This window comes from Salvelinus fontinalis, chromosome 35 (assembly GCF_029448725.1).
Source record: "Salvelinus fontinalis isolate EN_2023a chromosome 35, ASM2944872v1, whole genome shotgun sequence".
NCBI classification, from domain to species: Eukaryota; Metazoa; Chordata; class Actinopteri; order Salmoniformes; family Salmonidae; genus Salvelinus; species Salvelinus fontinalis.
This window is the reverse complement of record NC_074699.1, coordinates 4,566,268-4,585,986: the sequence shown is the minus strand read 5'-3', so window position 1 is coordinate 4,585,986 and position 19,719 is coordinate 4,566,268. Positions and strand designations below refer to the sequence as shown.

Sequence of the window (19,719 nt, the reverse complement as noted above, 5' to 3'; positions counted from 1 at the left end):
TGATTTGAACAGTCTCTGATCTTGCCAACCCCCACTCTCACCTCTGAGAAACAGTTCTGTTGTGATTACATCACATAGGTCTGAATTACAGTAATACTATTGGTCAACAACTCAGATGCTTATAAAAGGGTCTTAGATTGTCTCTCTCTTATGTTCCTGACCTGCACTGGTGAGATACCTACACTCTTTCTCTCCAATGAGCTATGGGCCATGGCTATTTCGTTCACTTTCTCTCCGACCATGCTTAGAATATTGCTTTGTAACTTAAGCGTATGCCTTATGTTATCATTCAGTTTACAAAGTAATTAAACACACTTGTATTTAGAATTCCATTCTCAGACATTTCTTCATTGCCTATTACTAACTCAGCTATAGTGTTCTTGCTCATTGCCATTTATCTTATGGAGTCAGATAATGTAATTGGCCCATTAATGGAATTGTCTATATATAAAATATACTGTATATACACACCAAGTATTACTGCCCACTACATCGTTGTTTAATGTAACACAAGCATAGACCACTTAAATACGTAGCATTTACATAACGCCACAATTAAAATGTATAAAAATCCAAGTCAATGTGAGTATGAACAACATAACCCCTGATTCAATTACATGCTTAGCATTGCTCGGAAAACAAAAGTGATCAAAGACAAGTCAGACATATTGCCTTAAAATCCCTCTCCAATGGTTCAGTCTTGTGGAAAATAAATTCTTGCTTCAAGTAAGTGCATCATTTTTCAAAGTGGTTAAGGATGTGGTCTTACATAAAACAGCATGAACGTTGTAGACTGGATGGAAGAGCTTCTACTAACCCGTTTTGAGTTAATGGACAAAGAAGAACCAGTCCAATACATTTCCCTCTTCACCTAATATATTAAACCGATTCTAGCCTCTGTGCCAGTCCGTTTCCTCTTCAGCCAACTCCTTGTTGACCACAAAAATAGTCTGCACTCGGAAAGAGCACTTGGGATAAGGACAACAGAAGGCATATTTCCGTATTCATAATTACATCATCATTTCCCAATCATATCTTATTTGCATTACCCATGAAGAGCTTTAAAAATTGCACTTTTCATAAGGAAATATTCCCCTTTGGACTCATTCCCAGAGAAACCGAGACATTCAACAACACCTGCTCAAGCAGGCAAAGTCTATGTTTTTTTAGGACTTGAGAGCTAGCTACCGTGTTGACTATCATGGTTGAAGGGAACCTCAAGTTGAAGCCAACGAAGCTTTTAATGCTTAACCATGTGCTCTGAGAGCATCTGCATTGCTCTAGAAATTCAACTTCTTCAACTTCAAATTCTCCTCCATGCTTTCAAAGGAAGTCGTTAGTAGAAAATATATTGTCATGAAGAAGCACCATCACATGAAATGGCAGTAGCACAACACACTTCACCTCCAGTCTCTGGCGGAGTTCCCAATACTCAAATTTCCTCAAGACCTTTCCTTCATTATCACTGATGGGTGAAAGGACTGGATAGTTTCCCTTGACATTGCTCTCACATGTCATGTCCAGACAGAACAGTGGCGGTATAACCACATCAGTGGTTTCTGGAGGAAAGGGGATGAGGAAATGAAGCTATTGAGACACACCTTCCCTCTTCCCTGTCCCTCATTTCTCTGGGGCCTTCCCCAAGTCATAGATGGCTTTATTCTCCAGGATCTCCACTTTCTCCCCTGCAGGTATCAGTGTGTTGGCCACCATGGCCCTGGTCACTGATTGGATGGGGATGGACATCGCTGTAGGAAACATGGAGGAAATAGGGCCCAGGACCTTCCTGGCAAACCATTCGGCAGGCCGGCTCTCCTGCCTGTCGACCATCAGCACCCTGGGAGGAAAAACAAGAGAAGAAGAATTCAGTTGAGTTGTTACAAGTGAAATAACGTACAGCAATAAACACAGTATCAAAATATCTCAGAGTGCATTTATGCAATGAAACTGAACACTATGTGTTCACATCATGTGATCACTGGAGAAATGTGTATATTGCTAATCATGACATTGGTGTGAGATATTCACCTATGGTCACCATTTGCTTTGCCATGACTGATAAGGTAATGAACAAGGGAGTCATTTCTGCAAAGGAACGTTTTTACACATGACTAATGCAAATGAGACTTACGCAGGGCGATAGATGGAGTACCTCTCGAAGCCCAACGGCTCAATGTCTGCCTCCACTTGTCCCTGGAGAGGCAAACATTTGCATTAACCAAACAATATACAGCACCTCATCAAATAGCTTTATGAGAAAGTCTGAACGAGGCCTTCATTATGAAAGGCTATAAAAGGAGGCGTCTTTACTCTGGTGAACATTTTGTGTATTACCTTCACTTTGAGATAGAGAAAACCACTGGTTTTGTCAGCCCCTTTAGAAGACTCGAGGTTGAAGTGTGAGCAGCCTCCTGCCTTGGCGAGCTCCGCTGACTTCAGGACATAGTCATGGTCAACACGGATGAATCCATCCTACAGTGACAGAAAGATGAGAACATTCATCTGCATTTGACCACAACATGATCCAAGCAGGTTGTGTATGGTGGGTCGTTCAATGTCCTTTCAGCAAGCCATGACACCCACCACCTCAGATTGTTCTGGAATCGTTTCTGTCGTTAGAAACACAAGATAAGAATTTCCGCATCATTATTTTGTTGAAATCTAATTTGATCTCTGAGAAATTAAAGATGATTGACTGCAAACAAAATGGCCATTTTAATTTATAGGATTCATATAATAATCAATAAATATAGCATCTAACATCCGATTTGGAACAAACTTTTTTCTAACAATGAGTAAGACATGAGGAATCTAAAGAAATAGTCAAAAGACATCAACGGACCACTAACACCCCACGCCAATCCCAACCCAACAACAACTATATAGAATCAGTACTCTACGCCAGAGAAGTAGTATTGAGCTGTTTCTTCATTCTATGTAATGTTTTCTTGGAATTTGGTGGTGATTATTTTTCTCCGTTCAGAGAAAATAGTCATTGAAATTGTTAGGTTTATGACCCATCCTAAATCCTAATATTACCAGGTTCTGACCACTGGATGGTACCGTTTCTGCTATTAGGGGATAATAATAAAAATAAAAATAATACAACCCCTCAATGTTAAAGGGATAGTTTACCCAAATTACTTAACTTTTTTTAACCTAATAGCAGGAACAGCACCATCTCGTGGTCAGAACCTGATAATATCAGGATGTAGGATGGGACTAAACATAACTTTAATTAATCACTAAATTCACTGGGAATACATTACATAGTATGAATAAACAAACATACTACTTGTCAGACACAGAAAACTGATACTATATACTTGGCATGGGGTGTCTGTAGGAGGCTTTTGACCATTGGATAAATCATTGTTAGAAAAAAGTTATATGAATATTATATGAATACTAGAAATTAAAAATGGCCAATTTGGATGCAATCAATTAGCTGAGATCACAAATTATATTGAAATAAAATAAATGTTGCACGAATGCTAATCTTGTCTGTTTCAAAAAACAATTATTTCAGAAAAATCTGAGATGGTGGGTGTCGAAATCCTCCTTTTCTTATGAACCTGGTGGTACATGTTCACAGGGGTCTCTATATCAGTGACCATGAACTCACAGCCCCGGCTTTGGCTTTGGTCGTTCCCAGGCAGCAGTAGCCAACATCATGCCCTTGGAATGCTGCAGCATAGTCACTCAGTTTCTCAAAGTCCACCACCTCCTGCACCTGAAAGAGGACAGAGAACAGGCCAATCTTTATAATGGATGTAGGCTTCTTGTAGGCTTTGTTGTAGTCTGCACACACATTAAATGGTATTGAAAGTTTAACTTTATCCAAAGCTCATGGTAGGGTGTTAGGTGACGCGACAAATGGACACTATACGAGAATGACACAAATAATGAATCATTTGAAAACATAAATGTGGCAGTTGTTACCCATGTCTAAAAATCCGAAAAGCAAGTGCCGTGCAAAGAATGTTCAAATCTGTTGCACAGCCCATTTTGTCAAACCTGCGAAATCGGTGTGTTCTTATTTGCTCTTTGCGATGGGTATTCCTCAACCTACCAGAGTAAGATCAATGTGACACTGTATTGCCTAGAAGTATGGGTATGTCCTGAGGGTGTGTCACGGTCATCCGACGTCTTTTGACTGAAATATAAGGTAAAAAGTTTCCTTCGCTTCTTTCGTCAGATGTTTTCAGAGACACAAAAAAAATATTGCAGGCTGCAGGTCAAAGAAGAGCTTCGTAGCTACGTTTTGATGTATGGGTTGTCAGGGTTAGGTCCTAGCAGCTGGCAGCTCACACGGTCTCTTCTGTGCCTAGGCTAATTATTTACTGCAGTTTATCCTCCCATCACCAGAGTAACTCATAACATTACAATGTAACCCAACTCAGGTTCAGGCCTACCTTAGAAGTAAGCTATCTTATTAGACTAGTAGCCTTCTGTGTTACAGTTCAGACTTAGTGAGAAGTGTGCATCTATGTTAGGCTGTGTGTGTGTGTGTGTGTGTGTGTGTTGTTGGGGGTGCTGTGTGAGTGTACGAGGATGCTGAGAAGTGTGTGCCTGCGTTAGGCTGTGTGTGTGTGTCTCAAGTATTTAATTTGCATAAAGTAGTATTCTAATTTCATAACTTGTTACTCTTAGTTTTGCGTAAAGCATGAATATTTGTTCATGATAACTTAAATTATTGGGCTTAAATTACTGTAATTATGTATAGCATTTTAATTGAAGAATATTTACATTTATTTGAATAATCTCTGTTCTACATCAGACTTAGCCTTTGACCATGACTCAGTACCATTACATTAGATATGTCATTGGATGAAGGCATCTCGTTTAGGGTAACATTAACACACATCGCTTGTGGTACAGTTTTGGAAGCACAAGACCCTTATATGTCATATCGGTGAGAAATTATACAAAAATACATTTAAAATGTGAAGTTGATACACACCTTTATAGGGTTAGGGTTCCCACATGGTCGTATTTCCACGTTACAGAGCTTGTTTATGGAAAACAATGCTAATTAGCTATCTGCGTCTCTGAACCCGTGTGTAAACGGAAGACAAACGACACGAACGTGTTGTCACTGACGAATACTGTCGGCTGAAACAGTTAAAACCGTGTAGAGTAAGTGTGTATTTTTCATTTGCGGCATTATTTTGATGTGATATGAAAGTAGAGGGATTTATATTTCTAGAACTGTACCGCAATTGAGAATCGATTCGCATTTAGATTGGGTTGCTTTGGCTTCCAGAGCCAATTCACACTTAAAACAGAACATATAAGGTCCTTGGAATAAGGAGTAACGTTAGACTCTTTTAGTCCAATATTGGGCTACATCAGCCTTGAAAACAGAGCCGGGCGGCCCTATATGCGCACTACGCAAGTTGCGTTGGGCCCCGCAAATTACGCAAGGGCTCCGCCTCCCCCTCGTGTCAAAGCAGGTGTCAATGTTTACAACTTCGATGAGAGGATGAAGCGGAACTATCTTCCTGGTCACAAAATTAGAAAAAAAAACACCGTGAGAGTGAATTGCGGGAACAGAAATCAGGTAAACTTGTGTTGTCTCCTCTCCAAGTTTGATGTCAGTAAATAACAGTTGATGTGCTGTAGCTCGCAGTGCATCTTTCTCTAGTCTGTCTGTCTTGCTAACCTAGCTGGGCAGTGCATCTCTTGGTCTGTCTGTGTCTTGCATGCTAGCCAGCCACTTCCAGGGCTGTGTTCTGTGACTTTTGCCTGACAAAAGTGAGAGTGAAATACAACTATTTATTACGTTTGATAAACGCCAACTGGCAAATGTTATATATAAACTGGTGTTTATAAACTGCAACTCGGAAAAGATAACCGTGTTGCGCGTGAACATGCGTTCATATGCGCGCGCACGAAATGGAACTCGCGCTTTCCAGCAGCAACCTCTGGACACAAGTCCAGACAATATATGGGCGTGATGGCACTCCTCATAGGCACACACAATTTTAAAACAAGACAATAATTATCTAGTCTCTCATTCAAGGTTTAGTTACAGCTCTGGACTAATGCAAGATGGAAAGCAATGGATTGACATTGACTATTGATTTATATATTGAATTTAAAATAGCTGGGCGTACTGGACAATATGGATACACATATCTCAGTAAATAATAACCATTAAGTATTCAGCCAAGCCATAGTATAAATAGTATTTTATATTTGAAAATGTATAAAAGGAAATATGGGGGAGCCAGTTTGAATGGGCCTGATGCAGCTGATAAATGAATAATAGTATTGTTACCTATCATTTACAGGTGCTATGCTTAAGTTTGTCAGTAGAGGAGATGCTGGATCATCAGCCAGTACAAGCAGACTCAGTTGATCCACATCCATCCTCAGCCAGTACTAACACAGACCCAGTACAGCCGGCTTCAGCAAGTACTAACACAGACCCAGTACAGCCGGCTTCAGCAAGTACTAACACAGACCCAGTACAGCTGGCTTCAGCAAGTACTAACACAGACCAAGTACAGCCATCTTCAGCAAGTACTAACACAGACCCAAGTGAAGTACAGGCAGCCTCAGCCAGTACTAGCACAACCAGAGGTGTACAGCCAGCATCAGATACAAGCAGCTCAGACCCTAATAGAACAGTTGCTGCTCCACCAAATGACCCAGCAGATTGGCCCTCAGTCTTAACAGACTTCATGAGGACTGAGTTAGTGCGCAGAGGTCCATTCAAACCAGCACTGGATTTATCTTACCCTAAAGACATGTCTAGAAGAGGTTTCCATTCAGGCTTAGAGAGACAGCTGTCAAATGGGGAAAAGATTACCAGGAGCTGGCTTTCATACTCAATCAAAAACAAAGCGGTGTATTGTTTCTGCTGTAAGCTCTTTTCTACAAAAAAGACTACAAAATAATAAAGGAAGGTGTGAATGACTGGTCAAATATCAACACCGTTCTGAAACACCACGAGGGTAGTCCTGAACACACAAACAATATGATTAAGTGGAGAGAACTTGATCTGCGACTAAGTCTGACTCTTGACCAGATACAAATTACAATTTTGGAGGCTGAAAGAAATAGATGGCGGGATGTCCTTACACATTTAATAAGTATCACTCAGTCTCTGACTGAAAGAAACCTAGCATTCAGGGGTTCATCAGACAAACTCTTCCAACCAGATAATGGAAACTTCCTAAAAGAGGTTGAATTACTGGCAAAATTTTACCCTGTTATGGAAAATCTCAGCAAAATTAAAGATGGAAACACATGCTCATTACATAGGGAAGCGCCACAGAATGACCTGATACAGATTGAGTGACAAGATTCTGGAAGCAATAGTGACTCAAGTAAGAGACTCAAAGTACTTCTCCATTATCTTGGACTGTACACCTGACATTAGTCACCAGGAGAAAATGTCCATTATTCTGAGACGTGTGGCTTTAAAGGGAAAGCCAGAGATCAAGGAGCACTTCCTCAGCTTTGCGATTGTTGAGGTCACAGCAGGCTTGAATCTGTCCACTGTCATCTTAGATAAGCTGAACGAGCTGAAGCTTCCATTTGATGATTGCAGAGGGCAAGCTTATGATAAATGGGGCCAACATGAAGGGCAAGCATTAAGGAGTACAAGCCAGAATGCAAAAAAAAAAAAAAAAATCCTAGAGCTGTGTTCGTCCCATGTGGAGCACATACTCTAAACCTTGTCATTGCAGATGCTGCCAAATCTTCAAAAATATGGGTTTTTTGGGCATGTGCAAAAGCTCTACGCCTTCTTTTCAGCTGGCACACAAAGATGGGAGTGTTTTTAAGAAACACGTGAACATAACTAAAGTCATTGAGTGACAAGATGGGAGAGTAGGCTCCAAAGTGTTCATGCAACAGGTAACAGGCTTCTGAGGTTCAGGAGGCATTACTGGAAGTCAGACAGACAATCAACGATCCTGTGGCCAAAGTGGAGGCACAAGCACTTCCAAAGGACGTTGCGTCCTACCGCTTCTTGATTTGATGTGTCGCATGGTGAGATATTGACAATAACAAACAAGGTGAACAAGCGCCTTCAATCCGCCTCAAAGCAGTTGGATATCGCTGCAAATTTGATCTCAAATGCAAAGGCCTCCCTCACTACATACCGGGAAACTGGATTCTCTGAGGCTCAGACAACAGCCAAAAGCATTTGTGAAGAAATTAATGTGGAGGCTGTTCTGAAAGAGAAGAGACCGAGAAACAGCAAGAGGCATTTCAGCTATGAGGCTCCTGATGAACCAGTGACTGATGCTCTGAAAAACCTCCAAGTCAACTACTTCAACATTGTGATCGACTCTGCTGTGACATCCATGGATGAGAGATTTGAAACACTCAACCAGGTGAAAACCAAATATGGAGTGCTGCTGAACTTCAGCACTGCCTCTCAGATGTCCAATGAATCTTTAAAGGCTCACTGGATGGAAGTTGAAAACACTCTGACCTTCAGAGATGACTGTGACATCAGTGGAATGGATCTGGCACACACTATTCAGAATTTACCTGATTTGCCATCAGATAAGATGACTGCCTTTGAGCTGCTTTCCTTCCTCTGTGAGAAAAACCTGGAGGAACTCTATCCTAACCTTTGGATAGCCCTAAGAATTGCAGTCACCCTACCAGTAACATTGGCAGAGAGGAGCTTTTCAAAATGAAAGCTCATCAAAAGCTACCTGAGGTCTTCCATGTCACAGGAACAATTGAGTGGTCTGGCCATCCATATAAATCATGACGTGGGGAAACACTTGTCCTATGATGATTTTTGTCTCAAGAAAGTGCAGAAGAGGAATATTTTGATGGTAAGATTTGAATTCAAACATTCAAATGTTTACACACTTAGTAACATTTAAGATTGTAAGGCAGAAGTGCATTTGTGTAAATGACTGCTTAACTAACTATGTGACATACTTTCTCAATTTCTTCCAGACAGTCCAGATAGACTGGTGCCAATGCTGATGCTGAAAATACCCAGGCTGTAGAGGGAACCAAAGTTAAATCACACAGCTGTATAGGTTTCATTTGACTTTGAGACATATACCTGGAGCCATAGCCTATAGGCTTATGTTTACATTGTATAGGCAAAGCTAAATTGTATAATATTGTGAGGACTGGACTAATTACCAGGCAGCAGAGCCAAAGCTCATTGTTATATTTGATTATTTTCTACATTTTATATTATTTTCTACAATTTCTTATTCATGTTTAATATTCACTTATCTTAAGATTCTATATAAAATATTATATTCAATAAATATTGTTAGTTTATACCCCATTCTGTTCTGTAGAGGTCTACTTATTCTTAGACTGACAGATGGAGCAAACTGTTTTAAAGGAGGATTGTAGTGGGAGAATTTGGGGTGTCAGGTGTGACTGTGGCAATGGCAAATGGTTTACATGGCTCACAGGTCAGGTAGGAGGGCCCCTTAGCATAATTTTGCTTAGGGCCCCAGGGGGGTCAGGACCGGCTCTGCTTGAAAATGTCATAACAATATGACCACCCTGTCTTGAGATATTGGACAAAACGTGTTAAATATAATACAGGTGATTTGGTGCAATTATTGACTAGGGATGAACAAGATGGACCTTTTCTTGAAAGGAAGATCTCTCAGCAACGTTAAATCCTGTCCTCCTGAAATAAACCGTTGTGTTCTTGACAAGCTTCTCTATGACAGAACACAAAGTACAACGCCAGAACCTCCCCCCAATTCTTTTTTTTTATCCCCTAACACCTTACTCATGGATGCGTGTTACTTTGCCAAATAGAGCAGGGCCCGGTGTCACAAAAGCATTTCAAGGCTAAATTCATCTTAGACCATACAGGCACTGCTTGAAAAAACAACACATTGACAATAAAACAAGTCGCACACCTACCAGGTTCTCATACGCTTCGTCTTCAAATGTGAGCTGCCGCCTTCCGATGACAGTGATCTTCGAGAAGAGCTTCCTCTCCACAATCTCTTTGAGTAACTCTTTGCCTGTCTCTCCAGACACACCAAGGATAAAACAGCTTTTATTCTTCTGTCTGAAGTCCTCTGCCAGTGTTTTCAGGTCGTGTGCCATCCTGAAGGACAAAACAAGAGAATGCTTCACCACTGAGGCGAGACCTAATGGTTTGATCGCTGTTTTACACAAAGGCAGCATGATACAGCATTTTTTTTTTTATTGTTACACAGGTGTGTGGGGTGGGTATAATTTGTGGAACGTTCCAACGTTCTAAAAACTTCGTAAAGTACAATGTTGCCAACAAACAACGCATACAAAGTAGCACGACCAAGTCACCTAGCTAACTAGCTGCCGAATAGGCATCAACTCACCACGTAGCTTATTCTTAATGTTTGTCCATAGGCTACCAGAGACATTATTCAGAATAAACGTGGTGAGTGAAAACTTAATGAAATAGCCTACTCAGTTTCTTATTCGGCCGCTATACAACTATATGCGTTGTTTGTTGGCAACCTTGTCATTTACGAAGTTTTTGGATCATATTCCTGTTGGAACGTTCCACACATTATACCCACCAAGTGTGTGTCACGCCCTACACCGGTCTCTTGACTGCTAACTAACTAGCAAGATAAATTAGGCACTTAACCTTTCTTGCAAGCCTCCCTCAAAAGCAATCACTCAGCATTACAACTAGCTGTAAAACAGACCAGTAGACTACTAGCTAGTTACTGTACATGCTATAATTCCCAAGCCTGACTGCAGACTGAGTGACATAGTAAACTCTCACGTTAGTTCGAGTATGTTAGCTTCTGATTCTCACCTGGTATATATCGTCCGTTCGCAGTTTTCTAGATGGTGTAAAACGACTGCAATGACAGTGAAAAGCAAATAGCTTTACCCCAGCTGCTTTCCAGTAGTTTCATAACAGATCGGCGATATCGCTAAACAAATGAATGTACCCATGGAAACACGCATCCGGTTCCTGCTGTCGTTGGTGATAGGAATTCGCAGTAAAATCAACAAGCCCTGCCTAATACACTGTCAAAAATATTCTGTGAAGATAATACATTCTGAAAAATGTTTTGAATAGTTCTTGTTTTATTGAAACATAAATACATCTGATGCATGTATTCAATAAGAAGCCTAGCTTTGACAGTTTCATTATCATCGTTGTCATCGTCATGATTACTTTCCACTTATCAATAGGCTTGGCAGAGGGCAGTAAAGTTAAAGGCATTGATACACACGGTCGCAATGGCTACTTGTCAGGAGGTACCAAAGAGCATTTGGTAACACTATATTGCTGTCAGTCTTTGTCATATTGTGGTCAGTGTCTTAAATTGTCAAAAATACATTTACAAGGGATATAAAATGACATCAAACACGGTTTTCTCACAGTATAAACCATGCATTCCCAATCACCTGTTCACATTCACATTCTGTGTACATGCATTGTCTTATATCTGTCCATCTGTTACCATCCATTCAAAGTTCATTTACAGCCAGTGGTTCAGACCAACTGTTCAGACTCCTCCTGGTCACAAGAGAACATGTGTCATTGATGACTTCAAGCCACTGTTGGTAAGTTTGATGGCAGACCAACCAAGTCATTTTAATTTCACCCCTCTATGGAGCCACAAACACACAGGCAAACCACTCATAGTTTTGTCATAAAGCTCAATGTGTTGACTATTTTAGTTTAATTTGCAGTTTTTCAATTGCAGTTTTGGTTGAATGTCCCTCGTAATTTGTATAATAGTTTTGGTAATGTAGCTTTCACGTTATATAGACTTCAATGACAAATTAGAGTGACCTGTACTGATTAAAGGATTAAACAGAAGAAAACAAATATAGTCACATAAACCATTGCCACACACACACGTACACGTACACACACACGCACATACAAACATAAAGGTCCTTTCAACCTTTAATCAAGTTTGTTTGATTAACATCAAATCAAATTTTATTTGTCACATGCGCCGAATACAACAGGCCGTGAAATGCTTACTTACAAGCCCTTAACCAACAATGCAGTTTTAAGAAAATAAGAGTTAAGACAATATTTACTAAGTAAACTGAAGTGTAAAAAAAACACAAAATAGCACAATTGGTTAGGAGCCCATAAAATGGCAGCCATCCCTTTGGCTCTTTTCCATTTTCATCTATTTCATCCATTTCCCATGGAGTAATATTACAACAAAAAAATACACAATTGTTAGGGTTAAATTATTATTTATTTATCAATAACAAAAATATCTAATCTTATGCCTATCTTACCTTACATTATCTTATCATACTTATACTACTACAACAAAATAAACATTTCAATATTTTCAACTCATCAGGTACAGTCCATTCAGTCCTCCCACGCCCAAGCCTTTCTCCTCTGCTCCTGCTCACTTTCTGATGTCTCTGATCAGTCTGCCCAGGGTCTCTCTCACTCCCACAGCGTAAAAGTGAACCCTGCGCTCCACCTCCATGTGCCAGTCGGTCAGGCAGAGTTGCTCCAGCTCAGGCAGGTGCTGGCTGTGGCAGAGGATCATGGCTTTGTTTCTGAGCTTGTACCTTCAGTACTTCTTGCGCTCCCAGAAACTCAGGCTGTCTGGCTGCACTGGCTGGGGTGGAGTAAACTGTAAATAAAGTAATGATGAGTACATTTGAAATAAAATGTATTAATTTAAAAAGAAAACCAGTGTAGATAGTATGGTAGGTAGAGGTACTTACTGTGTGCGGAGTGTACCCAGGAAGATACTGATGTTCCTCTGTCATCCATGGTACAGACTGGTTCATTTACCCCCCCCCCATCACTTTTTATAGCTACTGTTTACAGGCAACCTAGGCCGTAAACAGCGTTCCTCACTGAGTTCCCTGTATTCCTATTGGACCTTGTAGTCATAGCAGATAATATTCAACATCTTGGTGACTTCAATTTTCACATGGAAAAGTTCACAGACCCACTCCAAAAGGCTTTCGGAGCCATCATCGACTCAGTGGGTTTTGTCCAACATGTCTCCGGACCTGCTCATTGCCACAGTCATACCCCTAATCTAGTTTTGTCCCGTGGAATCCATTTTGTGGATCTAAATGTTTTTCCTCATCCTGGACTATCAGACCACCATGTTATTATGTTTGCAATCGCAACAAATAATCTGCTCAGATCCCAACCAAGGATCATCAAAATCTGTGCTATAAATTCTTAGACAACCCAAAGATTCCTTTCCAGACTCCCTTTACCAAACCAAGGATGTCGAAGTACAAAAATAATTTAACCACCTAGCTGAGGATCTAGGTTTAACCTTGCGTAGCACCCTAGATACAGTCGCACCCCTAAAAACAAAAAACATTTGTCACAAGGAATGAGCTCTCTGGTATACAGAAAATACCAGAGCGCTGAAACAAGCTTCCAAACTGGAAGTCTTCCAACTAGCTTGGAAATACAGTAATATCGAAGAGCCCTCACTGCTGCTCGATCATCCTATTTTTCCAACCTAATATAGGAAAAGAAGAACATTCCAAAAAAATGTATACTGTCGCAAAGCTAACTAAAAAGCAGCATTCCCCAAGAGAGGATGGCTTTCACTTCAGCAGTGATAAATTGATGAACTTCTTCGACGAAAAGATCATGATCATTAGAAAGCAAATTACAGACTCTTCTTTGAATCTGCATATTTCTCCTAAGCTCAGTTGTCCTGAGTCTGCACAGAACCTCCAGGACCTAGGATCAATGGAGACACTCAAGTTTTTTTAATCCTGTATGAATTATTCATGAAAATAGTAATGGCCTCTAAACCTTCAAGCTGCAGACTGGACCCTATTCTAACGAAACTACTGAAAGAGCTACTTCCTGTGCTTGGCCCTCTTATGTTGAACATAATAAATGACTCCCTATCCTCTTGATGTCTACTAAACTCACTAAACGTGGCAGTAATTAACAGTAATGACAAATAATGTATACGAAACACTTCAGTCTGGTTTTAGACCCCATCATAGCACTGAGACTGTACCCGTGAAGGTGGTAAATGACCTTTTAATGGCATCAGACCAATGCTCTGCATCTTTCCTCGTGCTCTTAGACCGTATTGCTGCTTTTGACACCATCGATCACCACATTCTTTTGGAGAGATTGGAAACCTTAATTGGTCTACACAGACAAGTTCTTGCCTGGTTTAGATCTGATCTGTCGGATAGATATCAATTCGTGTCTGTGGATGGTTTGTCCTCTGACAAATCAATTGTAAGTTTCTGTATTCCTCAAGGTTCTGCTTTAGGACCACTATTGTTTTCACTATATATTCTACCGCTTAGTGATGTCATTCGGAAACACAATGTCAACTTTCACTGCTAGGATGCGGATGACACACAGCTGTACATCTCAATGAAACATGTTGAAGCCCCAAAATTGCCTAGCCTGGAAGCCTGGTTTTAGACATAAGAAAGTCGATGGCAGCAATTCTTTTACTTTTAAACTCGGACAAAACAAAGATGCTAGTTCTAGGTCCCAAGAAACAAAGAGATCTGCTGTTGGATCTGACAATTAATCTGATGGTTGTACAGAGGTCTCACATAAAACTGTGAAGGACCTTGGCATTACTCTGGACCCTGATCTCTTTTTTATGATATCCAATTGGTAGTTACAGTCTTGTACCATCGCTGCAACTGCCGTACGGACTCAGGAGAGGTGAAGGTCAAGAGCCATGCGCCCCCCGAAAACACGACCCTGCTAAGCTGCACTGCTTCTTGACACACTGCTCGCTTAACATGGAAGCCAGCCGCATGTGTCAGAGGAAATACCGTACAGCTGGCGACCGAAGTCAAAGTGCATGCGCCCGGTCCACCACAAGGAGTCACAAGAGCACGATGGGACAAGGACATCCTGGCCGGCCAAACCCACCCCTAATCCTCCCCTAAACCCTCCCCTAAACCCTCAATTGTGCAGCGCCTTATGGGTCTCCCGGTCGGCTGCGACACAGCCTGTAATCGAACCCGGGTCTGTAGTGAAGCCTCAAGCACTGCAATGCAGTGCCTTGCTTCACTCGGGAGGCCCACTGATCTCTCTTTTGATAAACACAAAGAATATTTCAAGGACAGCTTTATTCGATCTTTGTAATATCGCAGAAAAAAGACACTTTTTGTCCAAAAAGTATGTAGAAAAGCTAATCCATGCTTTTGTCACATCTAGATTAGACTACTGCAATGCTCTACACACCGGCTACCCGGATAAAACATTAAATAAACTTCAGTTAGTGCTAAACATGGCTGCTAGAATCTTGACTAGAACCAAAATATGTGATTATATTACTCCAGTGCTAGCCTCTCTACACTGGCATCATGTTAAGGCTAGGACCATTTTTTTTTTTTTTACTGCTAACCTACAAAGCATTACATGGGCTTGCTCCTACCTATATCTCCGATTTGGTCCTGCTGTACATACCTACACGTACGCTATGATCACAAGACGCAGGCCTCCCTTATTGTCCTAAGTGAACAGCTGGAGGCAGGGCTTTCTTCTATAGAGCTCAATGTTCTATAGAGCTCCCACCTCTTCAAGGAATACCTAGGATAGGATAAAGCAATCCTTCTGCCCCCCCCCCCCCCTTAAAAGATGTAGATGCACTATTGTAAAGTGGCTGTTCCACTGGATGTCATTAGGTGAATGCACCAATTTGTAAGTCGCTCTGGATAAGGGCGTCTGCTAAATGACTTAAATGTAATGTAAATGTAATGTTTATGGAATGGTCTACCTATCCATGTGAGAGACGCAGACTCGGTGTCGACCTTTAAGTCTTAACTCAAGACTCAACCAGTGGGTCCTATGATTGAGTGTAGTCTGGCCCAGGGGTGCGAAGGTGAACGGCAAGGCACTGGATTGACGAACCGCCCTTCTGTCTCTGGCTGGCCGGCTCCCCTCTCTCCACTGGGTTTCTCTGCCTCTGACCCTATTACGGGGGCTGAGTCACTGGCTTACTAGTGCTCTTCCATGCCGTCCTTAGGAGGGGTGCGTCACTTAAGTGGGTTGAGTCTCTTACGTGATCTTCCTGTCTGTTTTTTTCTCCCCCTCGGTCTCGTGCGGTGGAGGAGATCTTCGTGGGCTAAACTCAGCCTTGTCTCAGGGTAGTAAGTTGGTGGTCTGTTGATATCCCTCTAGTGGTGTGGGGGCGGGGGCTGTGCTTTGGCAAAGTCGTGGGGTTATATCCTGCCTGGTTGGCCCTGTCCGGGGTGTATCGTCAGACGAGGCCACAGTGTCGTGCCCCCCCCCCCTCCCTCTCAGCCGCCTATATCTATGCTGCAATAGTCTATGCCCCAGGGGGCTAGGGTCAATCTGTTATATCTGGTGTAATTATCCAGTCTTATCTGGTGTCCTGTGTGAATTTATGTATGCTCCCTCTAATTCTTTTTCTCTCCCTTTCAGCCTCCCCTCCCGGTGGACCTGAGCCCTAGGACCATGTCTCAGGACTACCTGGCCTGATGACTCCTAGCTGTACCCAGTCCACCTGGCCATGCTGCTGCTCCAGTCTCAACTGTTCTGCCTGCGGCTATGGAAACCTGACCTGTTCACCAGACTTGCTAACTTGTCCTAGGACCTGCTGTTTTTTACTGACTCTCTCTCTCCTCTCTCCTCCTCTCTCTCTCTCTGTCTCTCTCGCTCTCTCGCTCTCTCACCTGCTGTCTTGACCTCTGAATGCTCGGCTATGAAAAGCCAACTGACATTTACTCCTGAGGTACTGACCTGTTGCACCCTCTAAAACCACTGTGATTATTATTTGACCCTGCTGGTTATCTTTGAACTTTTGAACATCTTGAAGAACAATCTGGCCTTAATGGCCATGTACTGTTATAATCTCTACCCGGCACAGCCAAAAGAGGACTGGCCACCCCTCAGAGCCTGGTTCCTCTCTAGGTTTCTTCCTTTCTAGGGAGTTTTTCCTAGTGACCATGCTTCTACATCTGCATTGCTTGCTGTTTGAGGTTTTAGGCTGGTTTTCTGTATAGCACTTTGTGACATCTGCTGATGTAAAAAGGGCTTTATAAATACATTTGATTTGATTTGGTGCCAGAAGCTCGTTCTTGAGAACTCAATCACTCTTTGATAGCAGATTGTAGTCGCACTTGTTGTCTTGTTGATTGTTGTCACCTTAACTGAGTTGTCGCCTATCAACCAAACATTCTAAACTCAAACATTCTACTGAATCTGCTGTACATTTACTTTCGATGTGGTCAGATTCAAATGTAATTGTATTGTGATGACTTCCATTCGGTTTTAGTTCCCTGGTGATTGTATGTTAACTATTTCAAATCAACACATTTGTTTGTGATATCATCACATTATAGTGAAATCATTTTCACCCTCTCGAATGACCATGGCAATGGAATTTAATGTATAAACTGGACATCATGTAAAATCAGCTGCATATTTAACCCACCAATATAGAGGCATAGTTTGAATTCACTCAGAAATGCAACAAACACCCCGATATGTTATGGTATGAGAACAATTACTCATTTTAAGGTATGCTGTTATACTGTTACAAAGTGTTGCAAAATATAAATGTGTTAGACACTGTATATTTAGATATGGTATGTGAAAATACTGAAAACATGGCAATTGAGTGTGGTCACTTCCTCTGTGAGGAATATACAACCTTTCAAGACAAGCTGTTCCCTTCCTCAGACCTCCAGGGGTTTTCAGGAACTCAACTCCACTAAAACACAAAAAGCAAGTCAGTCACATGCTATGAATTAATCAACACCCCCATGATTTCAACACCCTTACCATTGAAAACACAAGACATCGACTCCATACTGGCCACAGCCATACAAAACACAAAGCTAGAAATTATCCCTGAGAGATGCCAGCAGAAAGAGACAGAATGTGACAGAAAGAGAAAGAGAGAGGTTGATAGAAGAGACCTTTAACTGGCACTCTGCTGAAATGAAATGAAAGTGAAATATCTTCTCTTTGTTCTTTAGCAGTGGGTGCTAATTGGAGCTAGCCGTGGGGTGGAGGGCTGGCTCTGGGCATATGACTATCACACCTGTTGAGACATTGTCCCCTGCATTGATCAGACAGGGAGTCGAATGGAGGAAGCAGCGGCTTACGCCACAGTGAATGTATGGCAGCAGCGTGGATCCATTTTCTTTTCAGAGACCCGCAGTTGGATTTTGGAACTGGAAGTGTCATTGATGGTCAATGCCAGTGGTCAGTGACTTTGACCATCGACTAGGTTGCCTAAGAAAACTTTGTGGATTATTTCCATTGGGTAAGTCGTATGGCTAATGCATAGGTTGATATTTTGAATTTAAATCAAATCAAATGTTTGTGACTGTCAATCAACAATTATGCCTGTAACATGTCTCAGGGGTCAAGTAATTGATTGGTTGTTGAATTTATAACGCTGAGTAGTAGGATGATGTAATAAGACAAAGTTTGATGTTAACCACTGTACTTTTTGTCCCCATCCTGCCCCACTGACACACACACACACATACACTCAGCTTAGGGTTTAGGAAGAACACAGCTCCCGTGACTCCAGAGTGTGATGCTAATGATGCCAATTAATGGACCCTGACAGCACAATCTGCTGCCCATTGTCTCCCAATCAGTAGCTCTGCTGCCCACATTGGCCAGAGATGAGACCGGAGGCTTATTCTCAGGATGTGTGTGTTCTGTGTGTGTGTGTGTGTGTCCATGCCCCATGGGAGAGGGATTAGCTCAATTAGAGTGAGCCTGTCAAGTCGAGACGAGGGGTTTGATGGTCTAATGGTTCACTGGTCCCTGTGGCAGTCAGTGTGTGTGTGTGTGTGTGTGTGTCGTGAGACGTACATCATTAGACTTGGTTGTTGCCTTTATTTGTTGCTGTCGCTCCTGATTAAGCTGGTGGTAACAATAGTCAATATTCAATATGATGCCCTGTGCTTTTCTGTAGCAGTGACCTTCTTGTGGGATATCCATTCATTGTCATAAATTTCAATTCTAATTCATCTCAATATCATCACCTTTTTAATGAATGTATTCCTCAAAAGGAAAGGGTCCAAGCAGCCACATGAATGCATGCAAGCTTAAGATCACAGAACAACACATTATTTAACTGTCAATACCCTAATCATTTTCCCGAAAATCCACGTTTCTCTGTTTTTCAGTTTACACATAATCTCTGATGTCACTCAGAAGCTGAATATAGGTGAGAAACATTCGAATTTTGAACCATTCAATGAAATGATGAAATGAGGAATCATCATAGCTAGGTCACTTCAAACACACAAAGCGACCAGCTGCAACACTTCTGATTGGTCACAACAGCATCTCAATAGAAAGACTCCAGAACTTTCCTCCTTTCTTACAGACTCAGACATCAGGCATAGTGACTGCATATTGTTCCCAGAGCTAAGCAGACTATCAATGCAGCTTTCCTGCCCATAGAGCCTGGACTAAGGAGCACTGAGAGCTTCTTTTCCTGGCCTGCGAAACAATAGAGTCATTAAATGAGCAAACAGATTAGAGCAGGTTTCAACAGGGGGATCCAGGAAGGGTCTGGAGAAGGATAGGTCTCCTACCAGCTCCCAGCAGGTAGAGACAATACTAGGGGAAACACTGGCACATCTGGCCTGCCTGCTGCTATACAGCGTATCACTATAGGTGGATGAGATGGAGGGGTATCTTGTCATTCAGACCTGCTCATGTTAAATCCCCTCCTATTCTGTGTAGGACGAATGTCAAAGACAAGCTTCCCAGCCCATAGTGTAAGTGGATGCATATTGGCCCACTGG

The 19,719-nt window shown here is 41.8% G+C and overlaps 1 protein-coding gene across 1 annotated transcript; it reads right to left on the bottom strand.

The window, feature by feature from the left end:
* Positions 1-477: 477 nt before the first annotated feature.
* Positions 478-10,957, bottom strand: htatip2 (HIV-1 Tat interactive protein 2). The gene is given in 7 exon segments (XM_055899116.1): positions 478-1,837; positions 2,132-2,193; positions 2,335-2,472; positions 3,626-3,733; positions 9,880-10,069; positions 10,772-10,838; positions 10,841-10,957. Coding segments are annotated over 7 exon segments (816 nt in total). The 5' UTR covers positions 10,875-10,957; the 3' UTR covers positions 478-1,620.
* Between the last annotated feature and the right edge of the window lie 8,762 nt (positions 10,958-19,719).